Source organism: Ambystoma mexicanum, chromosome 7p (genome assembly GCF_040938575.1).
Source record: "Ambystoma mexicanum isolate Mex_15411 chromosome 7p, UKY_AmexF1_1, whole genome shotgun sequence".
NCBI classification, from domain to species: Eukaryota; Metazoa; Chordata; class Amphibia; order Caudata; family Ambystomatidae; genus Ambystoma; species Ambystoma mexicanum.
Genome location: NC_090939.1, coordinates 21523200 through 21535607, shown reverse-complemented (window position 1 = coordinate 21535607; position 12408 = coordinate 21523200). Strand labels below are relative to the sequence as shown.

General features: G+C 51.9%; 1 protein-coding gene across 1 annotated transcript in view; it reads right to left on the bottom strand.

Moving 5' to 3' along the window:
* Window positions 1-12408, bottom strand: part of TRAPPC10 (trafficking protein particle complex subunit 10) — a 1566314-nt gene that overhangs the window by 146086 nt on the left and 1407820 nt on the right. The window contains exon 21 of the mRNA XM_069635677.1: window positions 5894-6071. Within this exon, the coding sequence (XP_069491778.1) occupies window positions 5894-6071 (178 nt within the window). The remainder of the gene's footprint in view (window positions 1-5893; window positions 6072-12408) is intronic.

The following is a 12408-nucleotide window of genomic DNA, read 5'->3' as shown; positions in this document are numbered from 1 at the left end:
TCCAGCGCGCGTCCAGGAACTCCTGCAACGGGCGCATCCGGAGCCTGCACAGGCGGATGAGATAAATGCAAGAAGACATCATTCCGAGGAGGGACTTGATGGACCTCACCCTGGCTGCGTCCGCAACCAGCATCCGCTGCACCTTGCCCAAGATGGCTCTCGTCCTTTCCTCCGACGGAGAGGCCAGAAGCGACACTGTGTCGAGCTTCGCTCCCAGAAACAGTGTGTCTTGCGCGGGCCCCAGGTGGGACTTGCCGTAGTTTATGGAGAATCCCAGGTCCGTGAGCAGTTGGACGGTCCTTGCCGTGTGCTCCACGGATGAGCCAGTCATCCAGGTAGGGGTAGACGTGGATCCCCTCTCGGCGCAGCTGCGCCGCCACCGGTGCGAGGCACTTGGTGAACACCCTGGGTGCCAACCTCAATCCGAAGGGAAGGGCTCTGAACTGGTAGTGACGCCCTTGGACCACGAACCTGAGAAACTTTCGGTGTCCCTTTAGGATGGGAATATGGAAGTAGGCATCCTCCAAATCCAACGACGACAGGAAATCGCCCTCCTCCAGTTGACCCAGGACGTGTTGGAGGATGACCATCCGGAACTTCTGTGCCTTGATGAATTTGTTCAGTCGTCGTAGGTCCAGGATGGGACGCCATCCTCCAGTCTTCTTCTTCACGAGGAAGTATCTTGAGTAAACTCCGGAGCCCCGAAGCCTCTTTGGGACGAGCTCGATGGCGCCCTTCCTGAGCATCGCCTTTACGTCCAAGAGAAGTTGAGGAACATGATGTTCTTTCCTGGCCACAGGGGGGACGCGCGGGCATCTCTTTAGAAACTCGAGCGCGTGACCCTGAGCTAGGGCGTCCAGCACCCAACGGTCGGTGGAGATGGACTCCCACACGCTGACGAAGCTCGCCAGCCGGCCTCCCACCGGGGTGCTTCGGTGGGGGCCCGACCCCGAGGCCGGTTCAGTCCTGCTTCGACGAGGCTTTGCCGCCTTGCCCTCCTTGGCGACGACGGCGGGGTCCGCCTGACTTGCCTCGTCCCCTGTAAGCTTCCTGTGACGACGAACGGGCCGCTTGACGGTAGGTGGAAAATCCGCCGCTGGAACCTTTGGAGGCACCCTGTTTGCCTCCGGCGCTCCGAAAGGGCGGCCGCCGTTGCTGAAGAACCCCAAGAGCCCGCTCCGTCTCTGTGTCTGCCTTGATGGCTTGAAGGGAATCGTCCACTGTTTTCCTAAACAGGTTGTTTCCGTCGAAAGGCATGTCCAAGACTCTGGTCTGCACGTCCTGACGGAAGTCAGTAGCCTTGAGCCATCCACGCCGCCTAAGGCACACGCCGTTGCCCAACTGGCGAAATCCAGTGTCAGCGATGTCCGTCGCAATCGTAATGGCGTGGTCCGACGCCACCTCTCCTTCCTGCAAGATCTCTAGGGCTTCCGCCCTCTTGTCGTCTGGTAGGAAGTCCAGCAGGGGGGCCAGTTTGTACCACAACTCCCCGTCGTAGCGGGCTACGATAGCCAAGGCGTTGGCCGCCTTAATCGTCGTCGCTGCCGACGAGATGACTCTGCGTCCCATCGTGTCTAATTTCTTTCCCTCGCCGTCCGGCGAGGAGGTTGACGTAGAGGCCGTGCCCCCCCCCCACTTTCTTCCTGGCTGCCGCGGAGACGACCGAGTCCGGGGTCGGCTGTGCCCGAAGGCACAAGGGGGCCGCGTCCGGGACACGGTACTTCTTCTCGTACCGATCCGTTCTAGCCGGCGTCGTGGATGGGTTCTTGAGGAGGGCGAGGCCCTCATCCCAAATGTAGTCTAGTAGAGGTACAGCGAGGACCGTCTTCCTCTTGGTCTCGCGCCGTTGATAAAGGAAACCTTCCTTCTTCTTCTCTGCCGGGCAGAGCTGGAAAAGCTCGGATGCCCTGGCGATCAAGGAGTGAAACGATCCAATCTCGTCGGGCGGGGAAGCCCGGGTGGGAGGTGACGACGGGAGATCCTCCTCGTAAACCTCGTCGTCTGTACCCGTCGCGGCCGTGTCAGTCCCCGTATCATCCCCACGTGTCGTGGACGGGGAGGAGGGCTGAACAGGACGCGATGGCTGAAAAGGAGGTGGAGGATGAATCCTTCTCTTAGTGGGAGGGCTCCCAGAAGGACCTGGCTCCAGGTCCCCCGTCGGGAGCGGTTCCTCCGTTGGTGGTAACGGCAGTCTCGTCCTTATCTTCGAGCATAAGGACTGTATAGCCAACAAAATGGCCGCCGAGTTGTCTTGCGGCACTGGTTGAGGGAGATCCGACGGGCGATCAGGAGCCCCGTCGGCATCCTCGACGCCCTCGTCGTCTTCCACGTCGGGGTCCCTCCTGACAGGATGGCCTTCTTCCACGCCAGAGCCGTGTCCTAAGACTTCGATCAGCTCCTCCTCAGAGGTTGAGGCCGAGTCCACGACGACCTCCTGCCCCCCCTTTTTCTTCTCCGTCGGAGGTTTCACGGGGGTCCTGTCGATGGGCATGAAAGAGGACTCCCTCCGCGTTGGCAGTGAGATTCTGGGCCCCGGGGTCGCCACCACTGGTGTAGCCTCCAGAGGCTGAGCCAGGGCCGCCGCGACTGTCTCGGTAGAGGCCTTGGCCGGATGGATCAAGGCTTTCACCACCTTCTCCTTGGGGGGAGGGTCACCACCTCGCTCCCCCTCCGATGGGGCCTTAGGGCACGACCGGGGTCTCTCCAGGAGTTTGGCCGGGTGCTCAGCCTTCCTCTTACCCGAGCCAGAGCGTTGGCTCGTGGTTGATGGCGCCGGGGAGGATGCGCCCTGCCTGGCGCCCGTAGAGCCCGACCGTTCGGCGCTCCCGGTGCCAGCGGACTCGCGGTGCTTGGCCTTCTGTTGGACCCCCGTCGCCGGGGCGCCCTCAAAGGTCTTAGAAGACCGCTCGGACTTCTTCTTCTTCTTCTCGCCTGACGGGCTCTTTCCTTCCAGCCAGTTGGCGAGACGTTGATGGCAGTCCTTCATGGTCCGCTCCGACATATTGCCGCAAAACGCACAGTCCTTCTCCACGTGTGTCTTGTCCTCATGTAGGCAGTAAAGGCAAAGGGAGTGTTCGTCCTCCTTGAAGACATTCTGAAGCTGGCATCCAGGGCAGACCCTGAACAGCTTTCCGGACGTCGAGCTTCCCTTTTCCTGGGCCATGTCCGAGATGGGCCTGAGAAACTTCTGGAGTCCTCCAAAAGCGTGGCTCGACGAAATCTTCACCCTTGAGGGGCGTAGATGAATCCGACACGGGTCCCCGTTGATCGGATGAAGAAACAGTGGAGCTTGAGGCTCTTTTGACCGAAAAAAGAGAAATTTTTCTGAGAAAAAACGTGAAAAATAGCACTAACGCTCGAGAAAAATAGCACGAGGATCCCAACACTTGAACGTGCGGTAAAAATCTGAAGATGGCTGCCAGAGGCGGGGCTTAGGTAGAGGGCAGTCATTGGCTGTGGTCAGCATGACGCAGAGATCAGTGATTGGTTACTACTACGAAAAACAGATCAGAAACGAAACTGATACTGATTTTTTCTTTACCGAGGATTCCCAGCCTGACGACGGGGAATATTCATGAGCATGTGAATCCATGCCAGACCCCATGCTGGAGAAAGACTAAAAATGAATACCAAAGAACGGAGTTTAAAGGTGAAGAGTGAAAAAGCCTGGCATAAAAACCTGTAATGAGGGATGTGAGATAAGACGACCAAGTGAACGAGATGAAGAAAGACGCTTATGGAGGGGGAACCCAGTAAAGGGGAATCAACTTGAAATTGGATCAAGTAGAGCCCCAGCTAGGAAAGCCTGGGTAAAAATTCTGTGACAGATCTACAAGTGTTGAGAGTTACATAAGACAGCAGGAAAGTATCTCAAGGAGAATATCAACAGTTTATCAGTAAAGAGATCACAAGACCCAAGAGCTTGGAAGAGCTACAAGAGCATAACAAAGGGATATCCAGAGTGTTCCAGAAGACTGCGGGAAAGCATCTCGAGCAGTTTTATTACAAGTTTCAGTGAAGAGACAAGACCCAAAAGCATTGTGGAAGAGCTGAACAAGGAGATATCCAAAGAGTGTTCCGAGGACTGTATTAGGAAACATATGGAGTAAAGAGACTGAAAACACCAAGAGATAAAAGAAGATCAAGGGAAGGAAGATTCTCTTGGCCTCGTTTTAGTTGGTCATAGTAGTGTTAGTGTCAGGTAAGAGTTCGGTTTGGAGCAAGGACATTTTACTTGTATTTATTTGTATTTTGTATTTATTAGGTTTATATAGCGCTTTACACCAAAGCACTTTACAAGAAACAACACAAATACATTAGAATAAAATGGAAGCATTATTGTACAACTTGAGACAAACCATCAAAAGCAATATAAAGAACAGTTTTCAGAAGAAAGTAAAGAGAAACGGAACTGGGGAAGAGAAAGAGGAAATCAAGGTTAAGAGGAAGGGGAATGCAGAAGATGAGCTTTCAAGGAAGAACGGAAGGAGGTGTAAGAGGAAATGGAGCGGATAGAGAGAGGTAGAGTCTTCCAGTGTAGAGGGGCAAGGAGCTGAAAGGAACGGAAACGAGAACGGGCACAAGGGGAAGGAGGAACAGTAAGTAGGAAGAGACCACCAGATCTGAGGGGGTGAGTGGGAGCATAGAACGAGAGGAGAGAGGAAAGGTAGGGGGGGCAAGATCATGAAGAGATTTAAAGACGAGACAGAGGAAGTTAAATTTAAGTTGAGAGTGAAAGGGAAGCCAGTCAAGATAAGAAAGCGAAGAGAAAATTGAATCAAGGCAATGCACCTTTAGTCCTTTAGATAGACAGGGAAATCCACTAGCAGTAGGGAAAGACCGGCCTTATTAATTTCATTTCAATAACAAGTAGAACGGCCTCCCTTTTTCTTTTTACACTGCTGAAAGCCAGGACATAAAATGTTTATTTTTTTTACAATTCTTTGTTCTGAAAAATGTCCTGCATGGTAAAATAAATGAGGAAAAGCCCCAGAAATCAAGTGAGGAGCATTAGAATTTAGGTAATCATTATGTTACCTTTATTAGATTTCATTACTTCCCTCAAGTAATCTGCAGCTAGGTCTGGCCTCCCGCGCAAAGTGCGCCCCAAGGGAACAGTAGCAGGGGCTTTACCAAGCCAGGGACAATGGTCACTATCGCAGCGGTGCAGGGGCTTTACCAGTTTCCCATAGCCAAGCCAGGGACAATGACAGCCTGATTCAATCATAGTATCCCACAGCAATGAAGCCACATTTGAGGTACTTGGGTTCAGGAAGCTAGGGCTCGGAACAGAGAGTAAGAGCTTCTCCTTGCCCTCAGCCAGCATAAGTATGTTATTTGTAGGCACTGGCATCTATTGTTGGACATGTTTTCATATCGTATGACCTTCGCACCCTGGGCGAGAGGGTGGTGATCCCTGCATCTTTTAGCTAATGGGATGCCAGGTGGGGGGTCAGCAACAGATATTTTCTTCCTTAATGATGGTATCCCTTTAACTATAACAAAAATGCAACAATCACCCCCACTCTTGAGTGAGAACTTCAAGCTTTAGAAGACAAGGCCTCTGCTTCTTGTGGCCTTGCTATTTCTTCCATAACGGTGGGGCCGGCCCTCACCCATCTCTTAGTTAAAGGGATGTTTGGCAGGTGCAGGCACCAAAATTATTAAAGAAAATTGTTTTTCTAAAGTCTGAAGCTCTTGCACATGAGTGAGAGCTTCAAGCTTTAGAAAATAAAGCCTTGGTCTCTACAGGCCACATCAGCTGGGGCTGCGAGGGGATTTTAGGGACCCCCGGCAGCCACCCATCTCAGATATTTTTCGGAGTCTGCCGGGCTGTGCCCACATAAAGCCCTGCGTATGTGCCTTTTCCCCAGTCGTTCTACAGGCGACTCACCTTCATAAAGCAGCTTTGTGCTGCAGTATCCATCCGACTCCGTGAGAGCTTCGTCCTTGTCCACCTCCATGAGGTCAAGCAGTCGAGTGATGGAGACTTCCAGGGAGCACAGTGAACCCGTTTTACAGTACTCAAACCCCAGAGGGGGGAAGATTTCAGACTTCACATTATACAAGGTCTAAAGAAGAAAAAAAACAGTTCATTAGAAGAGGAGCACCAGAGGGGAGCTCAGTGTCGGACAGTCACGGAGCACAGGGTGATACAATACAGCTGTGTGTCGCAAAGGGATAAGAAGGAATGATGTGTGAAAGAAGGCAGCGAGGACAGAGTGTGCAAGGGCCCACACAGGGAGAGATGTGTGAAAGAATGCAGTGAGGACAGTGTGTGCAAGGGCCCACACAGGGAGAGAGGTGTGAAAGAATGCAGTGAGGACAGAGTGTGCAAGGGCCCACACAGGAAGAGATGTGTGAAAGAATGCAGTGAGGACAGAGTGTGCGCAAAGGGCCATACAGGGAATGATGTGTCATCGAATGAGGTGAGGACAGAGTGTGCGCAAAGGGCCATACAGGGAATGATGCATCATAGAATGAGGTGAGGACAGAGTGTGCAAGGGCCCACACAGGGAGAGATGTGTGAAAGAATGCAGTGAGGACAGAGTGTGCAAGGGCCCACACAGGGAGAGATGTGTTTAATAATGCAGTGAGGACAGCGAGTGTGCGCAAAGGGCCCACACAGGGAGAGATGTGTTTAATAATGCAGTGAGGACAGAGAGTGAGCGCAAAGTGCCCACACAGGGAGAGATGTGTGAAAGAATGCAGTGAGGACAGAGTATACAGGGAATGATGTGTCATAGAATGAGGTGAGGACAGAGTATACAGGGAATGATGTGTCATAGAATGAGGTGAGGACAGAGTGCGCATAAAGGGCCAAACAGGGAATGATGTGTCATAGAATGAGGTGAGGACAGAGTGCGCGTAAAGGGCCAAACAGGGAATGATGTGTCATAGAATGAGGTGAGGACAGAGTGCGCGCAAAGGGCCATACAGGGAAAGATGTGTCATAGAGTGAGGTGAGGACAGAGTATACAGGGAATGATGTGTCATAGAATGAGGTGAGGACAGAGTGCGCGTAAAGGGCCATACAGGGAATGATGTGTCATAGAATGAGTTGAGGACAGAGTGCGCGCAAAGGGCCATACAGGGAAAGATGTGTCAGAGTGAGGTGAGGACAGAGTATACAGGGAATGATGTGTCATAGAATGAGTTGAGGACAGAGTGCGCGCAAAGGGCCATACAGGGAATGATGTGTCATAGAATGAGGTGAGGACAGAGTGCGTGCTGTTAGGCAGAATCCTGTGCAGTTCCCTTGGGGAACACTGCAAAAAGATTAAGACTACAGGAGTAAGCAGTAAACCCAATTGGTAGCAGTCTGTACCACCCAGATTTACCTGGTAGCTGTGGCTGAGCAGTCAGACCGCTCTCAAGAAGAGTAGGACAGTATACAGAGGATACACAATAAGGCCAAAAACACAGTGGAGCAAACAAACACTAACCGAAGCTTGGTATCAAAAGTATATAATTATTTATTTAAAACACACTTTAGGAAATACACTAAGCACTCTAAATCAAAGCAAGTTCAAACACAGTCAGATAAAGTATACACACCTCCCTTAATAATTATTAGACAAGTCTAGGTTAAAACACCACTAGTTGTAAAAACAGATGCGAGCGCTTAACTTAGATGGCACTCCAATAATTAAGTTAGAGGGAGAGAAAAAGACAGGTCATGAAAATAAACAGTTCCCAACACTTTTTCTTTTTTTTTACTTTGTTTATTTTAAATCAAGGCAGGATGACAATTACAAACATTATACCAGTGATTATTTAGGCATGTTGATCCCCAGTCCTTTATCCCCCCCCTGAGTTTCCTCCCTCCCTCCTCCCTTTGGTCCCTCTGTCCCTTAGGCATTGTAGGCGGAATCTTCCCTCCTGGGCTGTCCAGTTTGCGCCTCAGCGTCTATGTATCTTCCTCAGGGATCTCTTGATTTTTCAAGATCCAGCGGGCCCTGGTAGGTTTATAGGTCAGGGCGGGGAAGCGCTGGTCGAATTCCAGCACTGGGGCCCAGATATTCTGGAAACGATGGAGTTCCCGCTTGTGCTGCCGTCACCTTCTCCGCTACCAGAATGTCCCAAAGTTTGGTCCACCATTGGGCTATGTCAGGGCCTTCCGGGGTTTTCCAAGCTCGGGCCACCACTGTTTTCCCTGCTATTAGGCAGTGGGTTATGATATATGATATGATATGGCATTTGTAACGCGCCTATACACAAGTGTTTCAAGGTTTCGCTCTGGTCCCGGAGCGCGGGTAGGTCCCGGGGATTGGAGCTCCCAGCAAAACTGATTCTGGTTCCAGGGGAATCGTTGTTCCGGTAATTTGTGTGATGGACCCCAGGCATGATTTCCAGAATTGTTGGACCTTTGGGCAAGCCCACCACATGTGGAAGGAGCCTGGGTGGCCGCATCCTCTCCAGCAGGAATGATCCACCCGGGGGTTCATATGGTGAAGTCTGAGGGGCGGGTAGTACCACCGCAGCATGATCTTGTACGCACATTCCCTATTGGTAATGCAGGTGGACGAGGTGTGTGTTCTGGTCCATATGTCCACCCAGGTTTGATCCTCTATCGGGTGACCCAGGTCCGCCTCCCATTGGGCCATGCAGCGGGTTTTTGTGGTCAGGAGGTCACTTAGGAAGCGCCTGTATAGGGTGGATACTCTGCCGCGGGTTGGAAGGTCTCCCAGAGTGAGTTCTAGGGCAGTAGGAGGGCGGGTCGCTGCTTGCAGAGTTAGGGGGTGTGAGCACCAGTGGCGTAATTGAATGTAGGTGAATCTGTCCCTTTCCTGGAGTTGGAATTTCTCCTTGCATTGGGCGAATGTGAGGTCTCCCCCCATATACAGCTGGTCTATGGTCTCCAGCCCGCCCTTAATCCAGTTACGAAAATTGTGAGGATTCGTTCCCGGTGCGAACGTTGGATTATGGAAGACCGGGGAGCGTGGGCTCAGTCCTCTTGGCACTCCCTTTCGTTTTTTGGGGCCCAGTCCCAGGAGCTAAGGGTGTGTTTGGTTGATAGCAGGAGATCCCCCCCATTGGGTCCTAAGGTGGGGCGGGATGTGTGGTAGAAATAGTAAGGGTAGGGGCACTCGTGATTGTTCAAGCTCTACCCATCTAGGGCGGTTTGTCTTATTTTGCCATGCCTGGACCGGAGCCAATTGAGCTGCCACTCTGTAGGCCTGCAAGTCTGGGACCCCCAATCCTCCCAGTTTGGAACTCCCCAGCATAGTTCTGAGAGGGATTCTCGCTTTCTTACCTTTCCAGATAAAGTTCAGCATTTTTCTCTGGATCCCTCGAAGAGTTGGTGTGGGGATCGCTACTGGTAGGGAGGCACAGGCGTATAGGAACCGCGGAAGGAGGTTCATCTTGCATGCAGTGATGCGCCCGAGCAGTGAGATCTCTTGGGTCCCCCAGCGCTTCAAGTCGCCTTCCAGTTCTTTAAAGAGTCAGGGGAAATTGGCTTTGTATGTGTCTCTTGGGTCAGCCGGGATGTGGACCCCTAGATAGGGGATGGCTCTTTTTTCCCATGTTATCGGACACATCTTAGTCAGTGGTTCCCGTTCTGTTGGGGTGAGGCCGATACCCAGGGCGGATTATTTATCGAAGTTTATGGTGAGGCCCGAGACCTCGCCATAGCTGGCGATTTCTCGTATCACGTGTTTTAGAGATGAGTGGGCCTCCGAGATCGTGAGCAGAATGTCGTCCGCGTATAGGGCGATTTTGTGATGCGTGGGGCCACTTTGTATGCCCTTGATTTGGTCGTTTCGCCTGATCTTTTGTGCAAAGGGCTCCATGGTGAGTGCAAAAAGCAAGGGTGACAGTGGACAGCCTTGCCGGGTTCCGCATGATAGGGGGATTGGAGCCGAGCTGTGTCCGTTGATTCTCAGGCTAGTTTTAGGGCTATTATAGTTGGCTAGAACCATCGTATGGAAAGTTGACCCGAAGCCGAAGGCCCCTAGGGTGTGTCTCATGAATGTCCAATCCACCCTATCAAATGCCTTAGCTGCGCCGAGAGCCACTAAGACTAGTTTTTGGGAGTTCCGGGAGGCAAGGTCCACCAGGTTCAGGGTTCTACGGATATTGTCACCTGCTGTCCGGTGTAGGATGAAACCTGCCTGGTCGGGGTGAATGATCTTCAGCAAGATGCGATTTAAGCAGGTTGCTAAAATTTTTGAGTATATGTTTGCATCGATGTTTAAAAGTGCGATCGGTCTGTAGGACGTTATGCTTCTTGGATCTTTTCCAGGTTTGGGCAGGAGGATGGTGGTTGATTCCTGCATCGATGGGGTCACTGCTCCCGTTTCCCTGAAGGAGTTGAATAGGGTAACCAGGTGGGGGGTCAGTTGTGCTCTGAATAGTTTGTAAAACCTGGTTGAAAAGCCGTCTGGGCCGGGGGCCCGTGTTTTAAGTGATTTGATGGCTTCCTCCCCTGTAATGAGCTCCTCCAGTTCGTCTCTCGCTGCGTCGGAGAGACGGGGCACTGCTGCCTGCTGCAGGTATTCCTTCTGTTGTGGTAAGTTTTGTGGGGTTGCCTTCATGATTTGGGTCAGATAATCTATTGCGAGTCGTTTCTTTTCGGGCTCTGAGTATAGTGTGACCCCGTTGGGATCACGCAGACAAGTGATTGCGTTTGGCGCGTCTCTGCTTGGCTAGCTTGGCCACCAGGAACCTGTTCGCCTTGTTACCCTTCGCGTAGTATGACTGTTTGGCCTTTGCCATTAGTTGGACGGTTTGTTCCGCATAGTGGGCTTCCAGTTTTTTCCTTGCCGTACAAATGATCCGTTGCGTTTTGGGGGACCAGCCTTTCTCCTTGTGGAGTGCCTCGGCCTCTCTTAGTTTGTTCTCTAGAGCAGTCTGGGTCTGACGCCTGTCTCGGTGGTAGGCCGCACCTTGGGCTATTAGGGAGCCCCTGATTACTGCCTTCATGGCGTCCCAGTTATTCGCTAACGAGGTGTCCGAGGCTGGATTTTCGTTAAAGAAATTTCTTATTCCTGTTGCGATCTTGTCTCTGGTGGCCATGTCATTAAGGATCAGGTCGTACAACGTCCATTTACGTGGGTTATTGAGGTTAGGGTTCTGAACCCGGAGTTCCAAGAGCACTGGGGCGTGGTCGGATATCGCTCTTGTGCCGATGGAGACTTCTTTGACTGAGGGGAAAGTTTGCGGGGAGATGAGGAACAGGTCGATCCTTGAAAAGGTGCGATGGACGAATGAGTAAAAAGAGAAATCTTTTTCGTCAGGGTGGAACACCCGCCATGAGTCTATTATCTCCAGGGTCCTGAAGAGTCGGAGGAGGCTAAGTGCTTGGGTGAAATCGCTTGGAGTCGGGGGGTGTGACCGGTCTTTGGTGGGGTCGGGAACCCCATTGAAGTCCCCACCGACTATTGTTTGGCCCTCCACAAAGCTAGCGAGAGATGTGCCCAAGGAGTCATAGAAGTGTGATTGTCCAGTGTTAGGGGCGTACACCGAGATGAGAGTATATAGATCTCCCATTAGGAGGCATTTGACCGCTGTAAATCAGCCTTCTGGGCAGATTTTAGTTTCCAGAATCTGTGGGTTCAAGTCTTTCCTGAAGAGGATCGCCGTACCTCCTTTTTTGTTTGTGCCAGAGGCGAAGAACTGGAGCGGGAATAACCGGGAACGAAGCCGGGTCACATCTGCCGGCAGCAAGTGAGTCTCTTGGAGCATGGCTATCGCTGCGTCTTCGTCCCGGAGTTTCAGTAGAATTGCCTTTCGCTTGTTAGGGGAGTTCAGGCCATTAACATTCAGGGAGAGGACCCGAAGCGTCTGGAGGTCCGCTGAAGTCTCACTCTCCTTTCCTTGGGTTAGGGGGGGGGGGGGTCGTGGGGCGGTGATTCAGCTACCATGTCTGTTGGGGAATCTCTTGATATCATCCTGCACTTGAGGTTTTAACGCGGAGCCCCAACGGGGGGCCGCAACTTTAACTGGAGGGTAGACCGGCATTGTAAGTACGGGCGTACCCTCGGCCAACAGGGCCAACTGTCCCATCACGTATTGTGTACTGTGGGTTTCCAAGGCATAAAGGTTGGAAAGTATCCTTGGAGTGGGTATGAACCATGGGTATGGCATGCCGCCACCGCCTTCAAGGTTCCTTAGTTCGAGACAATCCCAACACTTTTTTAAGACCACAGCAAGTTAGTGAAGGCAGTCTACTGTAGAGCCAAAGTTCATAGGCCAGGGCCACTTTAAATGGAACAAGGCGAAATGTGCCCAAGATCACACAGTTTAAAAATGAATTCAAGTCTTTGCATAAATTTTCAAAAGAGGTTGGTTCGATGCGAAAGATAAAGTTAGAAGGTCTGGGGCCAACCCAATAGGAAAGCCAAGGATTTAAGGGTCACCTTTAGCGATCCGAAGAAAGGGAGGCCAGGCGGAACACAGTACCTT